This window comes from Bufo bufo, chromosome 6 (genome assembly GCF_905171765.1).
Source record: "Bufo bufo chromosome 6, aBufBuf1.1, whole genome shotgun sequence".
In the NCBI taxonomy this organism is placed as follows: Eukaryota; Metazoa; Chordata; class Amphibia; order Anura; family Bufonidae; genus Bufo; species Bufo bufo.
Genome location: NC_053394.1, coordinates 116,725,834 through 116,751,055, shown reverse-complemented (window position 1 = coordinate 116,751,055; position 25,222 = coordinate 116,725,834). Strand labels below are relative to the sequence as shown.

Genomic DNA, 25,222 nt, shown 5'->3' with positions numbered 1-25,222 from the left:
GATCTAGAGGATAAGTCATCAGTATAAAAGTCTTGGAAAATCCTCTTAAAGACACCTATCAGAATCCCCCGTTTAGTACATGATACACACTCTTTACTTACCATAAGTGGTGTCACTTCCCATAAAGGATCCACCATCAAAGCCTTGTAGTAACTCTCACAGGAGTCACTGTCCCAAGAGAAATTCCAGGACAACCATACCTTCAGAGTTTCCCAGAAGGACAGATCTTGCTGGTAGCAACTCCTAGCATACCCCTAAGCAAAGAAACACAGAAATCGGTTATTCTCTCAACACCTAACAGTTGTGTAGTCTGCAGACACTATCTGCCATGAGTCAGCATGCCTTGGTAACCAGCAGGTGTTAAGGCATGCTGAGAGTTGCAGTTTTACAATTTGCATAAAATATATAGACATAGATAAAATGTTAAATACACTTGGGAGCTGTAGCTCCAGAATAGGCAGATATCTAAAGAAGTCCAAATTATGAGAAGTTTAATTTCATAACACTTTATATTATACTTGCCAAACCTAATGGTGGTAAAAGCCTGGTGACAACAAACAATACTAACTGTGGACACTCCTCGAATGTCTGGAGGCTCCTGGAAATAAGGGAGACCTCCAGGACTCCCAGAAAAGCTAGCAAATCTTTTGCGCAGTGCATGGAGGTAATGCTTTCTCCCACCATAGCAGCCCTCCAGATGCTCCAATTGTATGTGGTGCCCGGATGCTGTGTCTTCAGACTCAGTCTAGCCCCCATACATGCACCGAGGGGAGATGGACTTCATAAAGAGGTGCGTACAAAGAGTTTTTGTTGCACCATTCTCACTCAGGCCAACTTTAAATGTTTATGATATACATCTTTATGTGCTCCAAATCAGTCATTGAGATAAATGGGTCACTCATGAAATACAAGCCTCTCCATATGCAGGAAATGCCAGCTCCAACAGTCATTTTTGGCAGTGGTGAGCCGCCAGTGATTGGCTGAGCAGGGATTTCTTGAGTGTTGAGAGGCACCAGGAAGTAGAGACCAGCAGAGGACCATCGGAATGGTGGTGGATGTTTGTTCAGTGGATGCTGTATACATCTATTCCCCTTTGATGTTCTAATACTTCTGTAAATGGACTTTTCAATTCTCGCTGATAAGTTTGTAAAAAATATGGGCCCTTCCAGATTCTTCAATAGATGCTGTGATATTTTATGTGTATTCTGCCCTAATAGGGAGGCTTTTAATCCACTCTTCTCTTGGCTCAGGAAGATGTGCTCCTATATTATCTATATATAATACCAACACTACATTTCATACCCTCATATATAGCTGTATGTTTAGGTTATGTCTGGTATTTACTTACCTCAAATTACTTTCTTTACATGGAAATGTATTCATTCATATTGCATGTTGTTACATCACATAGAAAATCAGCAGAGGGACAAAATGCAAAGCATTTATTTTATTTTTTTACCATTTTGGTGTGTTTTGTACCACTGCTAAGGCGCATTTACCGTACAGCTGCTGGAGGAGCAGGTGATTATTGGAAAGGGACTGTTCTTTCCCAATAACTGCCTGCTCGTCAGTGGAGGAAACAGCTGCAGTTACATGCAGCAATCAGTAATGGCTACTGCCATCGGCCTTCCTCATACAGATTTATTGTTTCTAAGCAGCAGATCGCTATTTACACAGCACAGTCTGCTGCCCAGAAACAATGATTTAATATGCCGCATGACAGATCATTTAACCTGATGAACGTACTCAGTCGTTGGTTAATCGGCAGCATATTAACGAGGCAGATTATTGGAAACAAGCGTTCATAGTTATATTCGGTCCCATAATCTGCCCATAATTGTGCATTTTAAATCTGCGTTTAACCTTGTCCAGTCAGTGTTATCATGTGACGGCATTATCTCTTCTGTAAACAGAATAACTTCTTTGGTGCCTCAGGCATTTTTCGTCTCTTCATTTTTGCTTTCTTCCCCACCTTCTAAAAGCCATTACTTCTTTATCTTTCTGTGACAGCCATATTAGGGCTTGCTTTTTGTGGGATGAGTTGTATTTTTTAATGGATCCATTTAATGTTCCATATAACGCATTGAGAAATGGCTAAAAATAATATTTGTGGGGTAGAAAGGGAAAAAATTCTAACTATTTATAGGGTTTTCCTTTTATTGCATTCACTGTGCGGTAAAAATGAGGTGAACATTATTCTGGGTGGAGATAACAAATTTATATAGTATCGCCATATTCTGACACCCATAACTTTCATCGACAGTGTTAGCGGAGCGCTTTCTTTTGCAGGCTGTAGATTTTATTGCAAACATTTTGGGTTACATAAAACTTTTGATCATTAAATTTTTGGAAGGTGAAGTGATAAAAAATTGGCAATTCTGGCATTGAGAATTTTTTTTCTTCTACAGCATTCACTGTTTGAACGTTTAGGGATAAGGCAATGACAATTTTTTTATATTATGTAGACAAACACCATATACAAGGCTGCACCTTTAATTATAAAAATATATAAATTTATTAGAAAACACAAAGCCCAAACATTAAAATCATTGTATACAAATACAGTACAGTGTGTGGACTAAACATACTGTATGTCCAACACACATGCCTACAACAACCAGTTTCTAGGTAGAAACATACGTATGCCGCCAAAAATTATACATTATACACAAATAGAGCACTAAAAACTGCAATACTTATCATATAAGACAATCAGCAAGCATGGTGTGTAGGTCAAAATACGCCCCACACGTATCGCCAGGTCAAACTGGCTTCCTCAGTGATCCATAAGTCAGAGCAAATGTGCCCAGTATAAATACATGAATCCATAATGAGTAAATGAGTGTCACCTGTTAAAAATAAATGAGTATCACCTGTTAGAAGCAAGGGTGTGTGTAGAGAGGGTGTGTGTAGCAAGAGGGTGTGTATCAAGGGTGTGTGTGGCAAAACCACACTAATGTTCCTGGTGCAGGACCCATATCCTTACATCTTTACACGATGGCGCCATCTAGTTTAAATCGGTGTCCCAAGAGAACCATTGGCACATGTGCAAAATGGCGCACAGCCGGAAGTAAGTCCGCGGTGCGTTCCAAAGACCGGAAGCGCATCACCGAACACCATGTGCGCATGCTCTAAATCCGGAGTATGCCTGCCAGCGTGCGTTCCAACATAAACAAAAGATGGAGGAGGGAGGATACCTTAATCAATACAATATTTTTCTATCAGAAACCCCCCATACCAATAACCAGTTAGCCATAATAGAAAGAAAACCATAAAAATAAAAAAAATAAAAATTATATATCACAATAGAGACTCAATATACACCACATGATTAACATCCGTACACCAATATATATGCGCATATATATATAAATAATAAAAGAAAATATTATTGAAAAAAAAAATTATATACACTGAACAAAAATATAAACAAACACTTTCGGTTTTGCTCCCATTTTGCATGAGCTGAACTCAAAGATCTGAAACATTTTCTACATACACAAAAGACCCATTACTCTCAAATATTGTTCACAAATCTGTCTAAATCTGTGTTGCCGAGATAATCCATCCCACCTCACAGGTGTGGAATATCAAGGTGCTGATTAGACAGCATGAATATTGCACAGGTGTGCCTTAGACTTCCCACAATAAAAGACCACTCTGAAATGTGCACAGTTTTGCCTTACTGGGGGGTTCAGAAACTTGTGGTCAATCCTCAAGAGGCGGGTGGACAAACAAAAACCCACTAATTCTGACAAACTCCAAGAAGTGATTATGAAATAATGGGTTGGTATCAGTCAGGAATTGACCCAGAAGTTGATTGAGAGCATGCCCAGTCGAATTGCAGAGGTCCTGAAAAGAAGGGCCAACACTGCAAATACTGACTCTTTGCATAAATGTCATGTAATTGTCGATAAAAGCCTTTGAAACGTATGAAGTGCGTGTAATTATATTTCACTACATCACAGAAACAACTGAAACAAAGATCTAAAAGCAGTTTAGCAGCAAACTTTGTGAAAACTAATATTTGTGTCATTCTCAAAACTTTTGGCCACAACTGTATAGTAGAAACTTGAGGAAGGTGAATCTTATCACGATTCAGAAATTACAACAGAACACATCATTTGTTATCAAGGAAGCGCATAAAGGTGGGAATGTCGTTCTGTGGGATATTGATCTGTATATTTGTAAAGCGAAAAGGCAACTGAATAATAGATTGTTCTATACTTCATTGCCCTCAGATCCGACTACAGTATTTAAGAAGAAACTTGATAAACTTCTAACTACAGCTCTAAATATGAATATCATCACAAAGAGAGAAATCCAGTTTTTAGAGGTTTGCCACCCTATCATTCCCACCTTCTACGTTTCCAAAGGTACATAAGTCTAACGAACCCTCCTGGCCGTCCTATTGTAGCTGGAATTGGTAGGCTTTGTGAACAGGCCTGTATTTATTTGGAATTTTTTTTTTCAACCTTATATTTTAGGTTTGAAGTCTTATGTCCGTGATTCTATGCATTTGATTGGAAATTTACATGATACCATCTTACAAATACTTTATTGGTTACATGTGACGTGGAATCGTTATACTCCAACATATCACATATGGATGGCATCACTGCCACAAAGTACTTTTTGGCAAGATCCCTGACAGGTGACCCGGCCCATCATACCTTTTTGGTAAGTTTGTTGGACTTGAATGTTCGAATAGATGGTCTCCATATTGCAACATCCTTGTTTCGCAAGAATACGGCTACTAATAGTTTACTTCACTACAGCAGCTTCCATCCAATTGATCTTAGGAAAGGAATACCAAAGGGCCAGTTCCTAAGACATTGTCGAAATTGCTTGTCTACGACGGACTTTAGAAAGGCTTCGGGAAGAGAGGATACCCTAAAAAAGCCATCTCACAGGCTTATTGTTTTTCCAAGGGATCAAGTCGTCTTGGTTTGTTTTAACCTCGACCCAGGATATAACAATTAATGGACTGACCTGTATAAGCTTTTGGGCACACATTGGTTTTTACTTTCTTCGGAGAAGAGACTTACTCCATATATTGATACCAAACCGAGAATTGTTGCCCGCAGAGCACCTAACCTGAAGAACAAATTGGTGCGGAGCCACTTCCAACGTCCAACTGTTATAACTGAGGGAGGTACGAGATTGAGAGGCACATACTCTTGTGGTTATTGCAATCAGAAGAAGATTGCACTAAAGAACTATGTGAATCGTTGCGCTAGAAATGTGGTATACGCTCTGTTATGCCTTTGTGGGAAGATCTACATTGGACAGACAACACAGGAATTACGCAAGAGGATACAGCAACATCTCTCCAATATGGGTTTGGCATCACGGGATAAGTTCAAGAAGGATAAACCCCTGACGTCGGTGGCATCTTATTTTCTGGAACATCATAAAGGTAGGCATAGTGGTCTTAGGATTGCGGGGTTGGATCCCATCTGTAGCAACATTAGGGGAGCACGCAGATTACAACAATTACTGAAGTCTGAATCCAGGTGAATTTTTAACCTGGGCTCTCTTACACCATTTGGTCTAAATGAAGAACTTACTTTCACGGGATATTATGCACATTAACTTTGTTTTTGTTGTTTTGGTTTTATTTTATCACTAATTTGTTGTTTGTATTTTTAGGTATTATTTGTGTCGTCACATTTGGCATTAGATACTGTGACGAATACCAGACCTCGTGCCTGCTTGACGTAACCTACGCCGAGCTCACGAGACGCAGTATGGTCACTTGTTACCCAAAGCATGACTTTATGCCCTCCAGAGGAGCAGGTAAGGTCAGCTTGGTACAATTTTCAACCTGATGCACACACACCTTATTGTATTTGCACTCAGACTGTCTAGTGTTGAGCTGATCTTAAGACTCCAGTGGCAAAAGCTACTGCTGGTAGTCCTTAGTGTCTGGGAGTATGGGTCCCACACTCTCACACACAGACACAAGTATCTCGATCCCACTGCTGCCACCCATATGTGGCGGATACCACGCCTCGTGCCCGCTTGACGTCACCTATGTCAAGCTCACAAGACGCAGTATGGTCACTTGTTACTCAACGCGTGATGTTACGCCCTCCAGAGGAGCAGGTAAGGTCAGCTTGGTACAGTTTACACAGACACCTCTTGTCCACGCTGGTACAGAGAGGCAACAAGCTGAGAGAGCCCTTTCACTGCCGCAATGAAACATCTTTCTCAGCTTGGATAATCTGCCACCTGCTTCTCGTTTGATATAAGCCCGTTCCGCTAACGGGATAATTTAGGGTGAGAAACCAATGCGCAGTAGCTTATAACGAGGCCGAAACACGGACGTGGGGATTCGTTATCAAGATAGCACAAGATTAAATTATATATTTAATCGCCTTACGGGCACACTAGATATAACACAATATACACAGAGAAAATATACAGTGGTCTGAGGTTACAGATACAGGTCAGTCAGTCAGTTACCGGGTAGATGAAAGTTCCTTTGGGTTATGAGGGTAGAATAGTCCTTGGCTGCAGTCACGCGGGGGCAGTGATGTCAGCTGGTTCCTGGTCTCTCCAAACACATTGGCATGATGTTACTTACTTAAGAAAAAACACCGCCCGCTGGCTTGCATGGGCTTATGACCTGTAACTGGCCGCTCCCCTCCCTGCCCCGCCAATGGGAAGGGTCCACCCCTCCTTCTCTGGTGCTGGCAGCAAATGACCCATAAAACCCCTTAGGGCTTATAGCCCCAGACCAGAATGTCGCAGGAAGATGGTTCCGGGCCCAATTGATCCGCCTGGGTTCCGGCTACAACTAGAGTCCAAGCATGGTACCGTTATTTGGTTTCTGTGGGGAGATATGTATATCTCCCCTCACATGCATCCTAGCATCAAGTCAGAAACGTAAAAAAGAAAAAAAAGAGACGAGGTTATCCCAACTCTATCTAGGGATCAACTGAATGCCCCTGAAGAGGTGGAGAAAAGGGCGCCAACAGGACTGTGGTGATGTGAAGAGAGGAATATAGAATCACAGAGGAGAAGAAGGCTGCTCAAATCAGTGTCAACGGAGTTTAACACTAAGTCAATGAAACAGAATAGAGAAAAACAAGAGGATCCATAACCAGTGAAGTGGTAGAAACAACACCGGGAAGGAGAGGCGAGCGCCAAACTTCTAATCTAATATCATATACGATGGAGAATAAATGTGATGTGCATATAAGTGATATACACTCACCTAAAGAATTATTAGGAACACCTGTTCTATTTCTCATTAATGCAATTATCTAGTCAACCAATCACATGGCAGTTGCTTCAATGCATTTAGGGGTGTGGTCCTGGTCAAGACAATCTCCTGAACTCCAAACTGAATGTCAGAATGGGAAAGAAAGGTGATTTAAGCAATTTTGAGCGTGGCATGGTTGTTGGTGCCAGACGGGCCGGTCTGAGTATTTCACAATCTGCTCAGTTACTGGGATTTTCCCGCACAACCATTTCTAGGGTTTATAAAGAATGGTGTGAAAAGGGAAAAACATCCAGTATGCGGCAGTCCTGTGGGCAAAAATGCCTTGTGGATGCTAGAGGTCAGAGGAGAATGGGCCGACTGATTCAAGCTGATAGAAGAGCAACGTTGACTGAAATAACCACTCGTTACAACCGAGGTATGCAGCAAAGCATTTGTGAAGCCACAACACGCACAACCTTGAGGCGGATGGGCTACAACAGCAGAAGACCCCACCGGGTACCACTCATCTCCCCTACAAATAGGAAAAAGAGGCTACAATTTGCGCGAGCTCACCAAAATTGGACTGTTGAAGACTGGAAAAATGTTGCCTGGTCTGATGAGTCTCGATTTCTGTTGAGACATTTAAATGGTAGAGTCCGAATTTGGCGTAAACAGAATGAGAACATGTATCCATCATGCCTTGTTACCACTGTGGTGTAATGGTGTGGGGGATGTTTTCTGGGCACACTTTAGGCCCCTTAGTGCCAATTGGGCATCGTTTAAATGCCACGGGCTACCTGAGCATTGTACCTGAGCAATTACTGTACTAAAATGGCCCCCACAGTCACCAGATCTCAACCCAATAGAGCATCTTTGGGATGTGGTGGAACGGGAGCTTCGTGCCCTGGATGTGCATCCCTCAAATCTCCATCAACTGCAAGATGCTATCCTATCAATATGGGCCAACATTTCTAAAGAATGCTATCAGCACCTTGTTGAATCAATGCCACGTAGAATTAAGGCAGTTCTGAAGGCAAAAGGGGGTCCAACATGGTATTAGTATGGTGTTCCTAATAATTCTTTAGGTGAGTGTATATAAAGTAATAGTAGATGGATAGATGAATACCCCTCTAGATAAGCGAACAAGACGGACAAATATAATATTGTTTATCGTAGATTCTTAATGGTAATAATACCAGATTGTATTCACTATAATTAAATATAGTTAAAACTGGACAAAAACCCCAGAATCTAGGTATGCCCCAATAGAAGATATGTCCCAATGGAGGTCAAGGGAAATACATATATATACACTCACCTAAAGAATTATTAGGAACACCATACTAATACGGTGTTGGACCCCCTTTTGCCTTCAGAACTGCCTTAATTCTACGTGGCATTGATTCAACAAGGTGCTGATATCAATATGGGCCAACATTTCTAAAGAATGCTAGGATAGCATCTTGCAGTTGATGGAGATTTGAGGGATGCACATCCAGGGCACGAAGCTTCCACCACATCCCAAAGATGCTCTATTGGGTTGAGATCTGGTGACTGTGGGGGCCATTTTAGTACAGTGAACTCATTGTCATGTTCAAGAAACCAATTTGAAATGATTCGAGCTTTGTGACATGGTGCATTATCCTGCTGGAAGTAGCCATTAGAGGATGGATACATGTTCTCATTCTGTTTACGCCAAATTCGGACTCTACCATTTGAATGTCTCAACAGAAATCGAGACTCATCAGACCAGGCAACATTTTACCAGTCTTCAACAGTCCAATTTTGGTGAGCTCGTGCAAATTGTAGCCTCTTTTTCCTATTTGTAGTGGAGCTGAGTGGTACCCGGTGGGGTCTTCTGCTGTTGTAGCCCATCCGCCTCAAGGTTGTGCATGCTGTGGCTTCACAAATGCTTTGCTGCATACCTCGGTTGTAACGAGTGGTTATTTCAGTCAACGTTGCTCTTCTATCAGCTTGAGTCAGTCGGGCCATTCTCCTCTGACCTCTAGCACCCACAAGGCATTTTTGCCCACAGGACTGCCGCATACTGGATGTTTTTCCCTTTTCACACTATTCTTTGTAAACCCTAGAAATGGTTGTGCGTGAAAATCCCAGTAACTGAGCAGATTGTGAAATACTCAGACCGGCCCGTCTGGCACCAACAACCATGCCGCGCTCAAAATTGCTTAAATCACCTTTCTTTCCCATTCTGACATTCAGTTTGGAGTTTAGGAGATTGTCTTGACCAGGACCACCCCCCTAAATGCATTGAAGCAACTGCCATGTGATTGGTTGACTAGATAATTTCATTAATGAGAAATAGAACAGGTGTTCCTAATAATTCTTTAGGTGAGTGTGTATATATATATCTCTGTAGATTATCATTCACCTCCCCTATTTGCTCCTGAGGAAGGGGGGTATTATAAGGCCCCCCGAAACGCGTTGAGCTTGTTTTATTTCCAATAAAGAGAGATTTCATGAAGTTAAAGATCCGGCTGCTGCTTCCATCCTCACTGCAGATTTGGTCCACTTACCTAGATCTCTACCATTCTACGAACGATCTCGGATCAGGGGGAATCACCTCAGGTGTCTTGAGTTTATCCTGGAGGCGACCCCCCCTTGTGAAGTGAGTGGAAAAGTTCTTTGTTCTTACTACTTGTTTTTATATATTTTCCATATATATATATATATATATATATATATATATATATATATATATATATAAATATATGTATTTCCCTTGACCTCCATTGGGACATCTCTTCTATTGGGGCATATCTAGATTCTGGGGTTTTTGTCCAGTTTTAACTATATTTAATTATAGTGAATACAATCTGGTATTATTACCATTAAGAATCTACGATAAACAATACTATATTTGTCCGTCTTGTTCGCTTATCTAGAGGGGTATTCATCTATCCATCTACTATTACTTTATATATACATCACTTATATGTACATCACATTTATTCTCCATCGTATACGATATTAGATTAGAAGTTTGGCGCTCGCCTCTCAATCCCGGTGTTGTTTCTACCACTTCACTGGTTATGGATCCTTGTGTTTTTCTCTATCCTAGCATCAAGACAGGACCACGTGGATGTTTAGCTTTGTCCCAGGATCGCAAAAAGATAACCGAATTATGCCTGGAATGGATGGACGATTCATAATTCCTTATGAAATGTAGGTGCCAACATGTCTGGGAGGTATCATTGATCCTGGGCAAGGGCTGAGACCTCCTGCTGGGTGTTTTCCTGCAGGATTAGCTTGCCTCCAACCTGGCTAGTTGAGGTGTGACTTTATCCTCCTGGGACCTCCTTGAAGCCTGGACCCCCTGGGGCTTCCTCCCTTGATAGCTAACATCAGATGGCTGGGCAGGGGGGGGGGGGGGGGGGTGAGAATATATTTTGCATGTACACTGTCTGTGTACATGCCAAAAGGTGAATCAAATGACAATCAGGGCTGCCAATAAATGATAATCCATATTCCTCACAGATACATTTTCTTGGCGTTACAGGGAGTGCAGAATTATTAGGCAAGTTGTATTTTTGAGGATTAATTTTATTATTGAACAACAACCATGTTCTCAATGAACCCAAAAAACTCATTAATATCAAAGCTGAATATTTTTGGAAGTAGTTTTTAGTTTGTTTTTAGTTTTAGCTATTTTAGGGGGATATCTGTGTGTGCAGGTGACTATTACTGTGCATAATTATTAGGCAACTTAACAAAAAACAAATATATACCCATTTCAATTATTTATTTTTACCAGTGAAACCAATATAACATCTCAACATTCACAAATATACATTTCTGACATTCAAAAACAAAACAAAAACAAATCAGTGACCAATATAGCCACCTTTCTTTGCAAGGACACTCAAAAGCATGCCATCCATGGATTCTGTCAGTGTTTTGATCTGTTCACCATCAACATTGCGTGCAGCAGCAACCACAGCCTCCCAGACACTGTTCAGAGAGGTGTACTGTTTTCCCTCCTTGTAAATCTCACATTTGATGATGAACCACAGGTTCTCAATGGGGTTCAGATCAGGTTAACAAGGAGGCCATGTCATTAGATTTTCTTCTTTTATACCCTTTCTTGCCAGCCACGCTGTGGAGTACTTGGACGCGTGTGATGGAGCATTGTCCTGCATGAAAATCATGTTTTTCTTGAAGGATGCAGACTTCTTCCTGTACCACTTCTTGAAGAAGGTGTCTTCCAGAAACTGGCAGTAGGACTGGGAGTTGAGCTTGACTCCATCCTCAACCCGAAAAGGCCCCACAAGCTCATCTTTGATGATACCAGCCCAAACCAGTACTCCACCTCCACCTTGCTGGCGTCTGAGTCGGACTGGAGCTCTCTGCCCTTTACCAATCCAGCCACGGGCCCATCCATCTGGCCCATCAAGACTCACTCTCATTTCATCAGTCCATAAAACCTTAGAAAAATCAGTCTTAAGATATTTCTTGGCCCAGTCTTGACGTTTCAGCTTGTGTGTCTTGTTCAGTGGTGGTCGTCTTTCAGCCTTTCTTACCTTGGCCATGTCTCTGAGTATTGCACACCTTGTGCTTTTGGGCACTCCAGTGATGTTGCAGCTCTGAAATATGGCCAAACTGGTGGCAAGTGGCATCTTGGCAGCTGCACGCTTGACTTTTCTCAGTTCATGGGCAGTTATTTTGCACCTTGGTTTTTCCACACGCTTCTTGCGACCCTGTTGACTATTTTGAATGAAACGCTTGATTGTTCGATGATCACGCTTCAGAAGCTTTGCAATTTTAAGAGTGCTGCATCCCTCTGCAAGATATCTCACTATTTTTGACTTTTCTGAGCCTGTCAAGTCCTTCTTTTGACCCATTTTGCCAAAGGAAAGGAAGTTGCCTAATAATTATGCACACCTAATATAGGGTGTTGATGTCATTAGACCACACCCCTTGTCATTACAGAGATGCACATCACCTAATATGCTTAATTGGTAGTAGGCTTTCGAGCCTATACAGCTTGGAGTAAGACAACATGCATAAAGAGGATGATGTGGTCAAAATACTCATTTGCCTAATAATTCTGCACGCAGTGTATATAATGGGTTTTCAAGGGATCATGAGCACTGTCACTCTGAAGATACTTTCGAGACCATTTGCATGTTTTTTAGGTTTCATTTGTGTCATCACATCTGACATTGGATATAATTTTTTGGCATTAGGAGCACATTGAACTTTAGAATGGGTTTTCAAGGGATCCAGAGCACTGCCACTTTGAAGATACTCCCGAGACCGTTCCCCAAAATACCTTAGACTTTTATTTTTGCCTACTAATACATGGATTGGAGGATCTATTATTATAATATGGACTGTAGTTTTAGGTTTACACAATTATGTATGATGTCATGATCAATTGTGGTGTTATATACATTTTTTGATTTATTCTATTAGTAATAATTTATTCAAATTTTATTTATTTTTTAGCATTTTTTTTTCCCCTCACTTTTCTCTTTCACTGTTTTCCGGTGAAGGCCCATATATATCTCATAAAGCTTCATGCTCTATGATTATCATGTAAGGTTTTTGGTGTTTTTTGCTCTATTATGGTGATGAAATATGACATTATGAATTATTTTTATTTGTTTTCATAATTGTAGTACTACACGGGTTATCCAGGTGATGATGTATAGAATCATATATTTGAAAGATGGAACTATAAAAGTGCTCGGTTGTGCGAGTAGAACACCTCGGGATGCTCGGGTGCTCGGTAGAGCACAATAAAAGTCAATGGGAGAACCTGAGCATTAAACCAGGCACCCCCTGCTCTGAAGAGGGGCGGGTGTCTGGTTCATAGGAAAAGGTCAGAAATTGATGGAAACACCACTGAAATGGTTCGGGAACAGCATGGGGAGGATGTCTGGATGCATCTTGGACTCTCAGGTTGCTGCTGGGAACAATGATGTCTGAGTAGTACGCCACTTTTACAGACTGACAATAATACACACCAAACTGAAGATAAAATCGATTTTAGAGGAAAAATTAGGAAACATTCTTTCCTGTATATTTACTTGTATATAAAATGCAAGTGCTGCCAAAAATTACAAGGAAGAGGCACTCCGATACAACCTGTATATTCACATTGTGGTACAATTGTTCAGGTAGTGCGACTCCTACACTCAAAGCCTATGCACTAAGGGAAAGGACTGCCAAAAATTACAAGGAACCGGCACTCCAATACCCCCTAATTACATATAAAAGAGGGTATCATACACACCCTTGAAAAATTAGGATTGATGGCCTGCTGATGACCCTCAAAAACATTAGGAGCAAGGGTCTGCTGGTGACCCTCTAAAACATTAGGGGCGAGGGCCTGCTGCTGATCTGACCATCTAAAACATTAGGGGTAAGGGCCTGTTGCCGAGCTGACCATCTAAAAGATTTTGTGGGTGAGGGCCTGCTGCTGAGCTGACCATCTAAAAGATTTTGTGGGTGAGGGCCTGCTGCTGAGCTGACCATCTAAAACATTATGGTTGAGGGCCTGCTGGTGACCCTCAAAAATATTATGGGTGAGCGCCTGCTGGTGACCCTCTAAAACATTATGGGTGAGGGCCCGCTGCTGAGCTGACCCTCTAAAACATTAGAAGCAAGGGCAGCCTAATAAGCATGTTGATATGATGGAGAAGTAGGAGGAGGACAAGAAAAGGGAGATTGTACCATATACCCTTTTTAGTGGTGGAAGGTGTGCATGGGAATACAGTGTATTCAATACACCATAAAAGCCACATATAGAGTGCCTTTATGTTCAGCCGCTTTTCTCTGGTGGAGTAGAGAAGTCAGGCACAATCCAGGCCTTGTTCATTTTTATAAGAGTCAACCGGTCAGCATTTTCAGTTGACAGTTATTATGCCGCCAGCACCACTAAATACACCCTCTGACAAAACGCTGGCGGAGGGGCAGGCCAGCACCTCCAAGGCGTAGAGCGCCAATTCATGCCACGTGTCCAGCTTGGACACCCAATAGTTGTAAGTCACTCAAGGATCAATGAGGACACTGACACGGTCTGCTACGTACACCTTCACCATCTTTCAAAATATTTCCCTCCTTGTGACACTAGGCCGCGCATCAGGTTGAGGGTGCTGGCAGGTTGTCATAAAACTGTCCCAGGCCTTAGAGAGTGTTGTAGGAGAAAATGGATTGCGCTGCAGGAGAGTATGCTAAAATGGTTAAAGTCCAAAAATAAATTGTCTTTCTTATGTAAATCTTCGGTCAAATGGGTTCATCCATATATAACAAACACAACTGAGGTGTAGAAATCTGACGGGTTGGAAACATAAAAGGTAGTCGCTAAAAATAAATATAAAATAAATAAAATCTAGTACAATCGTCTCCCTATCATAGACAACGCGGACCTATTATACAAACATCCTAGATTTAAACTATGCAAGCATTCACATCACATTCTATATTGAGTCCCTGGGGTTGAATGGTGTTTAATGAAACCATCACTCCACCTCCCTTTTGTTTAATATTGAAATAAAATCCCCTCCCCGTATAGGGGTGCGAACCAACTCAATACCAGTAAAAATAAGCCCCCTGGGATTAAACACCATTCAACCCCAGGGACTCAATATACACTGCGTGCAGAATTATTAGGCAAATGAGTATTTTGACCACATCATCCTTTTTATGCATGTTGTCTTACTCCAAGCTGTATAGGCTCGAAAGCCTACTACCAATTAAGAATATTAGGTGATGTGCATCTCTGTAATGAGAAGGGGTGTGGTCTAATGACATCAACACCCTATATTAGGTGTGCATAATTATTAGGCAACTTCCTTTCCTTTGGCAAAATGGGTCAAAAGAAGGACTTGACAAGCTCAGAAAAGTCAAAAATAGTGAGATATCTTGCAGAGGGATGCAGCACTCTTAAAATTGCAAAGCTTCTGAAGCGTGATCATCGAACAATCAAGCGTTTCATTCAAAATAGTCAACAGGGTCGCAAGAAGCATGTGGAAAAACCAAGGCGCAAAATAACTGCCCATGAACTGAGAAAAGTCAAGCGTGCAGCTGCCAAGATGCCACTTGCCACCAGTTTGGCCATATTTCAGAGCTGCAACATCACTGGAGTGCCCAAAAGCACAAGGTGTGCAATACTCAGAGACATGGCCAAGGTAAGAAAGGCTGAAAGACGACCACCGCTGAACAAGACACACAAGCTGAAACGTCAAGACTGGGCCAAGAAATATCTCAAGACTGATTTTTCTAAGGTTTTATGGACTGATGAAATGAGAGTGAGTCTTGATGGGCCAGATGGATGGGCCCGTGGCTGGATTGGTAAAGGGCAGAGAGCTCCAGTCCGACTCAGACGCCAGCAAGGTGGAGGTGGAGTACTGGTTTGGGCTGGTATCATCAAATATGAGCTTGTGGGGCCTTTTCGGGTTGAGGATGGAGTCAAGCTCAACTCCCAGTCCTACTGCCAGTTTCTGGAAGACACCTTTTTCAAGCAGTGGTACAGGAAGAAGTCTGCATCCTTCAAGAAAAACATGATTTTCATGCAGGACAATGCTCCATCACACGCGTCCAAGTACTCCACAGCGTGGCTGGCAAGAAAGGGTATAAAAGAAGAAAATCTAATGACATGGCCTCCTTGTTCACCTGATCTGAACCCCATTGAGAACCTGTGGTCCATCATCAAATGTGAGATTTACAAGGAGGGAAAACAGTACACCTCTCTGAACAGTGTCTGGGAGGCTGTGGTTGCTGCTGCACGCAATGTTGATGGTGAACAGATCAAAACACTGACAGAATCCATGGATGGCAGGCTTTTGAGTGTCCTTGCAAAGAAAAGTGGCTATATTGGTCACTGATTTGTTTTTGTTTTGTTTTTGAATGTCAGAAATGTATATTTGTGAATGTTGAGATGTTATATTGGTTTCACTGGTAAAAATAAATAATTGAAATGGGTATATATTTGTTTTTTGTTAAGTTGCCTAATAATTATGCACAGTAATAGTCACCTGCACACACAGATATCCCCCTAAAATAGCTAAAAACAAACTAAAAACTACTTCCAAAAATATTCAGCTTTGATATTAATGAGTTTTTTGGGTTCATTGAGAACATGGTTGTTGTTCAATAATAAAATTAATCCTCAAAAATACAACTTGCCTAATAATTCTGCACTCCCTGTAGAATGTAATGTGAATGCTTGCATAGTTTAAATCTAGGATGTTTGTATAATAGGTCCGCGTTGTCTATGATAGGGAGACGATTGTACTAGATTTTATTTATTTTATATTTATTTTTAGCGACTACCTTTTATGTTTCCAACCCGTCTGTGTGCGGGGGAGGATAGTATACATATGTGTGTATATATATTTTAGGGAAAAAATAAAAATAAATTTTAATTGAAAAGTCTCATGACGCCCAACAGGGGAGTGTCACGAGTAGGAGGTCCCAGGAGAGACCACCGCGTTGTCATGCAATAAACGGATGGAAATCAGGTACAGACACATAAGAGAGTTTATTGCACAAACAAAACAGGGAAGGCAGCACAGACAAAACTTGAGCTCTATGTACCGTCAGCACAGTGGGAGAAAACCCCCACTGCGCCACTGTCTAGTAATACTCCAGAGGGGCGTAACTAAGCAACTCCTGGTTTTCACTAGAGCCCTAGATGGTAGGGTTAGACTTAGCCGCAGAAAGTTGCCAGGGTCCACTCTGGAGCGTGACCTAGACAGTGACAGCAGGAGCGAATGGACAACAGGTACCAGAAGGTACCGACGGCACATAGGCAAACATAACAGACAGGTAAATACAAAACAGGGCAAATAATAACACAAGCAGGAGTTCATGCAAGGGAGCAAGAGTGGCAATGAGCAGAGAAGGACTTGCTCCACCAGTAGAAATCTGCATGGCCTTGTCATGCCACTCTGCTGCAAAGGCTTGCAGAACACAGACATCAGAATAAACACAAAGTAACTAAAACATAACTGGCAGAACAGAAAGACAGGAAAAAGGACGCAAATGAACAAGTAGGGAAACCCACAGAGCACAGACAGACAGACACGGATCCCATGGGTCAGCAGCATGGGAGAAAGAGTACAAACCAGGAGCAGAGCAGGACAGGACAAGACAACACACACCAGGAGAGCTGACACAGAACTGAGGAAAACTCAGCCTTATATACAGGTTCCATGGGTGCAGCAGAGAGACCACACCCATGGAGCAGACAGAGGATTAACTCCTAATAGGCACAGGGGAGTTAACCCATACAGAACCACAAATAATACAGAGAAACAGAACTTCAGCGAGGAGCGCCGAACGAGCAAGAACGGAAGGTCACAGCCAGAGATAGTGGCTGTGACAGGGAGGTTCCCTGGATCCTTTATATTCAGCTGTATGCACTTAGGAAACATACGCCCCAGACAAAGCATCATGGCGAAACCCGGGTCGAGCACTTTGTACTTGTTTTAATCTGCTCCAAAACTTGCTTTGTTTGTGAGTATAATAAATACTTTTTTATCCAACACTGTGGTATGTACTTCACCATTGGTTGATATTCTTCCTCCGAGACCTTGAAGAGTGTAAAGTTTGGTGATATCTTGCCAATTTGAGATCCAGTTTGTGCTTGTGCAAGATTTCCTACAAGCGGCTAAAGATCCTGTTCGTCCGTGCGGTCTAGTGAACGGCATCTGAGGTGTGCAGCTCCTGGGTGGATGAAAGTGCCGAGCCGGTCTTTTACGCTTATTATCATCTGAGTCCTGTGAGTATAACCTGTGGCCAGGTGATACTCCTTTTTAGAAGTACTACACCATTGTGCGGTTTCTATTCTATTTCAGATTTCTACACCACAGTTGTGTTTGTTATATATGGATGAACCCATTTGACCGAAGATTTACATAAGAAAGAAAATTTATTTTTGGACTTTAACCATTTTAGCATACTCTCCTGCAGCGCAATCCATTTTCTCCTATCTCATTGTGTGGACTTTCTGCTCACTTGTGTCCGGGATTTTGCAGCGCTAGAGGGTTAAATATCTGAACAGAAATTGTACCTTATATTCCCTTAGAGAGTGTTGCCCTGCCTCTGTTGGAACTGCTGTGTGTTCCCTCGTCTCCCCTCCTCGATTGGCCAAGGACTCTGCAGCCAGCATTGTCAGCTGGAAATCTTTGGAGCAATTTTTCCACAAGTACCTTCTGGTATTGCACCATTTTGCTCATCCTCTCAACCACAGGAATGAGAGATAAGAAGTTCTCTTTGTAGCGAGGGTCGAGGAGGGTGAACAACCAGTAATCGTTGTTGGCCAAAATGCGTACAACGCGAGGGTCACAGGAAAGGCAGCCTAACAAAGTCAGCCAAGTGTGCCAGAGTCCCAACAGACAAGACTTCGCTGTCCTCATCAGGAGGATGACACTCAATCTCCTTATCCTCTTCCTCCTCTTCTACCCATCCACGCTGAACAGATGGAATAAAACTTCCATGGGTACTACCCTCTGTAGCGGAGGCAACCGTCTCCTGCTCCACCTCCTCCTCCAATTCTCACTGAGAAGACGAACTGAGGGTGGTCTGGCTATCACCCTGTGTACTTTCTTCCCCCATTTCCAACTCTTCCACATGCAAAGTGTCCACCTTAATTGTGAGCAGCGAGCGTTTAAGTAGAAACAGAAGTGGGATGGTTAAGCTGATAATAGCGTTATTGCCGCTCACCATCTGGGTTGATTCCTCAACGTTGCGTAAAACCTCACAGAGGTCAGACATCAATGCACACTCGTCGCTTGTGAAGAGCGGAAGCTGACTGGAAAGGCAATGACCATGTTGAAGCTGGTATTCCACTACTGCCCTCTGCTCCTCACAAAGCCTGGCTAACATGTGGAACGTCGAGTTCCAACGCGTGCTCACGTCGCACAACAGTCGTTGAGCTGCCAATTGCAAGTGCTGCTGCAGAAGCGTTGCCAGACCAGCGGAAGCTATCGATGACTAGCGGAAATAGGCACACATGTGGCGCACCTTCACCAGTAGCTCAGGCAAATTGGGGTATTGCTTTGAGAAACCGCTGAACCACTAGGTTGAACACGAGGGCAAGGCATGGTATATGCGTAAGCTTGCCGAGCTCCAAAGCCGCCGCCAAGTTACGGCCATTATCAGACACAACTATGCCTGGTTGTAGGTTGAGTGGCGAGAGACACAGCTCAGTCTGGTCCCTTATCCCCTGTCACAACTCTGCGGCGGTGTGCTGTTTGTCACCTATGCCAGGAATGCTCAAACTGCAGCCCTCCAGCTGTTGTAAAACTACAACTCCCACCATGTCCTTCTGCAGACTGATAGCTGAAGGTTGAGGGAGTTGTAGTTTTGATGGGAGTTGTAGTTTTGCAACAGCTGGAGGGCCGCAGGTTGAGCATGCATGACCTAAGCAGATCAGTTTAACCCCTTTAGGACACAGCCTTATTTCACCTTAAGGACCAGGCCATTTTTTGCAAATCTGACCAGTGTCACTTTAAGTGGTGATAACTTAAACACTTTGACTTATCCAGGCCATTCTGAGATTGTTTTTTCGTCACATATTGTACTTCATGACACTGGTAAAATGAAGTAAAAAAATATATAAAAATTTACCAAAAATTTTCAAGTTAAAATTTCTCTACTTCTATAATACATAGTAATACCTCCAAAAATAGTTATTACTTTACATTCCCCATATGTCTACTTCATGTTAGGATCATTTTGGGAATGATATATTTTTTGGGGATGTTACAAGGTTTAGAAGTTTATAGAAACATAGAATGTGTCGGCAGATAAGAACCATTTGGCCCATCTAGTCTGCCCAATATACTGAGTACTATGGATAGCCCCTGGCCCTATCTTATATGAAGGATGGCCTTATGCCTATCCCATGCATGCTTAAACTCCTTCACTGTATTTGCAGCTACCACTTCTGCAGGAAGGCTATTCCATGCATCCACTACTCTCTCAGTAAAATAATACTTCCTGATATTACTTTTAAACCTTTGCCCCTCTAATTTAAAACTATGTCCTCTTGTAGCAGTTTTTCTTCTTTTAAATATTCTCTCCTCTTTTACCTTGTTGATTCCCTTTATGTATTTAAAAGTTTCTATCATATCCCCTCTGTCTCGTCTTTCTTCCAAGCTATACATGTTAAGGTCCTTTAATCTTTCCTGGTAAGTTTTATCCTGCAATCCATACACCCAAGCATTCTGCTAGCATTTCCTGCTGCTCTATGACATTGTCTGCCTACCTTTAAGTCTTCTGAAATAATGACCCCTAAATCCCTTTCCTCAGATACTGAGGTTAGGACTGTATCACTGATTTTATATTCTGCTCTTGGGTTTTTACGCCCCAGGTGCATTATTTTGCACTTATCCACATTAAATTTTAGTTGCCAGATTTTTGACCATTCCTCTAGTTTTCCTAAATCCTTTTCCATTTGGTGTATCCCTCCAGGAACATCAACCCTGTAACAAATCTTTGTGTCATCAGCTAAAAGACACACCTTACCATCGAGGCCTTCTGCAATTTCGCTGATAAAGATATTAAACAATATGGGTCCCAGAACAGATCCCTGAGGTACCCCACTGGTAACAAGACCTTGGTCTGAATATACTCCATTGACTACAACCCTCTGTTGCCTGTCCCTTAGCCACTGCCTAATACATTCAACAATATGGGAGTCCAAGCCCAAAGACTGCAATTTATTGATAAGCCTTCTGTGTGGGACAGTATCGAAAGCCTTACTGAAGTCTAGATAAGCGATGTCTACTGCACCTCTGCCATCTATTGTTTTAGTCACCCAATCAAAAAAATCAATAAGATTAGTTTGACATGATCTCCCTGAAGTAAACCCATGCTGTTTTTCATCTTTCAATCCATGGGATTTTAGATGTTCCACAATCCTCTCCTTAAGTATGGTTTCCATTAATTTCCCCACTATTGATGTCAGGCTTACTGGCCTATAGTTGCCAGATTCCTCCCTACTACCTTTCTTGTGAATCGGCACAACATTTGCTAATTTCCAATCTTCTGGGACGACTCCTGTTGCCAGTGATTGGTTAAATAAATCTGTTAATGGTTTTGCTAGTTCACCGCTGAGCTCTTTTAATAGCTTTGGGTGTATCCCATCAGGCCCCTGTGACTTATTTGTATTGATTTTAGACAGCTGACTTAGAACCTCTTCCTTTGTAAAGACACATGCATCAAAAGATTCATTAGTCTTCTTTCCTAACTGAGGTCCTTTTCATTCATTTTCCTTCGTAAAGACTGAACAGAAGTATTCATTGAGGCAGTCAGCTAGTTCTTTATCTTCTTCCATATACCTTCCTTTTGTTTTTAATTTTGTAATTCCTTGTTTTAGTTTCCTTTTTTCATTTATGTATCTGAAGAATGCCTTATCGCCTTTTTTCCCTGACTGAGCTAATTTCTCTTATGTCTGTGCTTTAGAAGCTCTTATAACTTGTTTGGCCTCTCTCTGCCTAATCTTGTAAATTAGCCTGTCATCCTCTTTTTTTTTTTTTTTATAATTCCTAAATGCTATCGTTTTGTTTTTAATGATTTTGGCCACTTCTGCTGAGTACCACAGTGGTCCTTTCCTTTTTTTGCTTTTACTGACAAGCCTAATGCAATTTTCTGTTGCCTTCAATAGTGCCTCTTTTAAGTAGTCCCATTTCTCCTGGACTCCAATGAAACTGTTCCAATCTGATAGGGACTCGTATACCACTAATCTAATTTTAGAAAAGTCTGTTTTTCTAAAATCTAAAACTTTTGTTTTTGTGTGGTGTGACTCAGTCACTGTACTTATAGTAAACCACACTGACTGGTGATCACTAGATCCCAAGCTTTCCCCTACAGTAATATCATATACCAAATTCCCATTTGTGAATACTAAATCTAAAATGGCCTCCTTCCGGGTTGGCTCCTCGACTACTTGCTGTAGAGATAATCCCAGTAGGGAATTTAGAATATCTGTACTCCTGGCAGAACTAGCTATTTTGGTTTTCCAGTTTACATCAGGAAGATTGAAGTCTCCCATAATGATAACTTCCCCCTTCAATGTCATTTTAGCTATTTCCTCAACTAGTAGATCATCTAATTCTTTGACTTGGCTAGGTGGTCTACATATCACACCTACATGAGTTACCTTATGATTATCAAGCTGCACGGTAACCCAAACTGACTCTAAATTGTTCTTGCTAACTTGTATCAAATTAGATTGTATGCTATCTTTCACATACAGGGACACCCCTCCCCCTTCTTGCCTTCTCTGTCTTTCCTGTATAGAGAGAACCCTGGTATTGATATATCCCAGTCATTACTCCCCTTGAACCACGTCTCAGTAACAGCCACTACATCTATATTCTCAGATGCCATTATAGCCTCAAGTTCATTGATCTTATTCCCTAGACTGCGAGCATTTGTAGACAAGAATCTGAGCTTGTCATTTCTTAACCTTTGTGCTACTGGCCTCTTCTGGCATTGTTCCGGGGGGCAGTAGGACTGCTGGATTATCACTCTTTTGCCCCCCTTTCCTAGTTAAATGCTTCTTAGCAAATACTTGGAACTGTTCACCGAGGACATTCGTTCCTTTGAGAGAAAGATGCAAACCATCTTTCTTGTACAGTTCTTTTCCATTCCAACAAGAGATAACATGAGACACAAAGCCAAACCCTTGGTTCATACACCATTCACCAAGCCATACATTGAATTCCTTAATGCGCATCTTCCTGTCATGCTGAAGGTTATGCACAGGCAAAACTACAGAGAATGAAACAGTTGATGCAACCTCCTGTATATCCTTTCCAAGTGTGTGAAAAGCTTCTTTCACCTTTGAAACCTCATTGCAAGCCAGATCGTTTGTCCCCAGATGGACAATAACATCCACTTCCCTTTCCTGTTTTGCTTGCCTAACAATATTAAGGATCCGTCGTCTATCCCTGCTAGCGGTAGCACCAGGGAGACATCTTACAACACCATTCTCCTCAAACTTCACACCTCTTATGATGGAATCGCCCACCAACAGCTGCTTACTATCAGTCCTCACCTTCTCCTTTTTGTCTTTGGCTGCAGTCTTGCATACTTTAGAAGCAAATTTTCAAAAACCCAATTTTTAGGGGCCAGTTCAGGTCTGAAGTCACTTTGCGAGGCTTACATAATAGAAACTACCCAAAAATGACCCCATTCTAGAAACTACACCCCTCATGGTATTCAAAACTAATTTTACACACTTTGTTAACCCTTTAGGTGTTTCACAAGAATTAATGGAAAATAGAGATACAATTTCAAAATGTCACTTTTTTGGCAGATTTTCCATTTTAATAATTTTTTTTCCAGTTACAAAGCAAGGGTTAACAGCCAAACCAAACTCAATATTTATGGCTCTGATTCTGTAGTTTACAGAAACACCCCATATATGGTCGTAAACTACTGTACGGGCACACGGCACGGCGCAGAAGGAAAGGAATGCCATACGGTTTTTGGAAGGCAGATTTTGCTGGACTGTTTTTTTTGACACCATGTCCCATTTGAAGCCCCCCTGATGCAACCCTAGAGTAGAAACTCCATAAAACTCCATAAAAGTGACCCCATCTAAGAAACTACACCCCTCAAGGTATTCAAAACTGATTTTACAGACGTTGTTTACCCTTTAGGTGTTCCACAAGAGTTATTGGCAAATGGAGATGAAATTTCAGAATTTAAATTTTTGGGCAAATTTTCCATTTTAATCCATATTTCCCAGTAACAAAGCAAGGGTTAACAGCCAAACAAAACTCAATATTTATTGCCCGGATTCTGTAGTTTACAGAAACACCTCATATGTGGTCGTAAACTGCTGTACAGGCACACGGTAGGGCGCAGAAGGAAAGGAATGCCATACGATTTTTGGAAGGCAGATTTTGCTGGACTGTTTTTTTTTTACACCATGCCTCATTTGAAGCACCCCTAGAGTAGAAACTCCAAAAAAGTGACCCCATTTTAGAAACTACGGGATAGGGTGGCAGTATTGTTGGTACTAGTTTAGGGAACATATGATTTTTGGTTGCTCTATATTACACTTTTTGTGAGGCAAGGTAACAAGAAATCGCTGTTTTGGCACCGTTTTTATTTTTTGTTATTTACAACATTCATCTGACAGGTTAGATCAAGTGGTATTTTTATAGACCAGGTTGTCACGGATGCGGCGATACCTAATATGTATACTTATTTTTTATTAAAGTTTTACACAATGATTTCTTTTTTTTAAACAAAAAAAAAAAAATCATGTTTTAGTGTTTCCATAGTCTGAGAGACATAATTTTTTCAGTTTTTGGGCGAGTACCTTGGGTAGGGTAAAATTTTTGCGGGATGAGATGACGGTTTTATTGGCACTATTTTGGGGTGCGTGTCACTTTTTGATCGCTTGCCATTACACTTTTTGTGATGTAAGGTGAAAAAAAATGCTTTTTTTACACCATTTTAATTTTTTTACAGTATTCAGCTGAGGGGTTAGGTCATGTGATATTTTATAGAGCAAGTTATTATGGACGCTGCGATACTTAATATGTATACTTTTTTTATTTATGTAAGTTTTACACAATGATTGCATTTTTGAAGCAAAAAAATGAAGATTACACTTACCGGTAATCGGATTTTCCAGACCCCACGACAGCACCATAGAGAGAGGGATCCACCCCCAGGGACAGGAAACCTACAGAAATAAAAGGGTGGAGCCTCTCCTCCTATTCAGTGGATTACAGAGCAAGAGAGGGACTCCTACGCCATTAATTAGTCTGAGCTTAAACAGCAGATATTCGCATAAACAATACAAATCTTGGAACATAATATATACATATATATATATATTTTTTTTTTTTTTTTTTTAGAAACCACCACCAGGGAGGGAATTAGGAAGGGTGCTGTCGTGGGGTCTGGAAAATCCGATTACCGGTAAGTGTAATCTTCATTTTTCCCCTCCCCCACGACAGCACCATAGAGAGAATTACAGAGGAAGAACCCTTCCTAGGGAGGGACCACCGCTTGCAA

The 25,222-nt window shown here is 41.6% G+C and overlaps 1 protein-coding gene across 1 annotated transcript in view; it reads right to left on the bottom strand.

The window, feature by feature from the left end:
- LOC121004011 (chloride channel CLIC-like protein 1) overlaps nucleotides 1-25,222 on the bottom strand; it is a 352,471-nt gene that overhangs the window by 125,998 nt on the left and 201,251 nt on the right. The window contains exon 2 of the mRNA XM_040436028.1: nucleotides 102-254. Within this exon, the coding sequence (XP_040291962.1) occupies nucleotides 102-254 (153 nt within the window). The remainder of the gene's footprint in view (nucleotides 1-101; nucleotides 255-25,222) is intronic.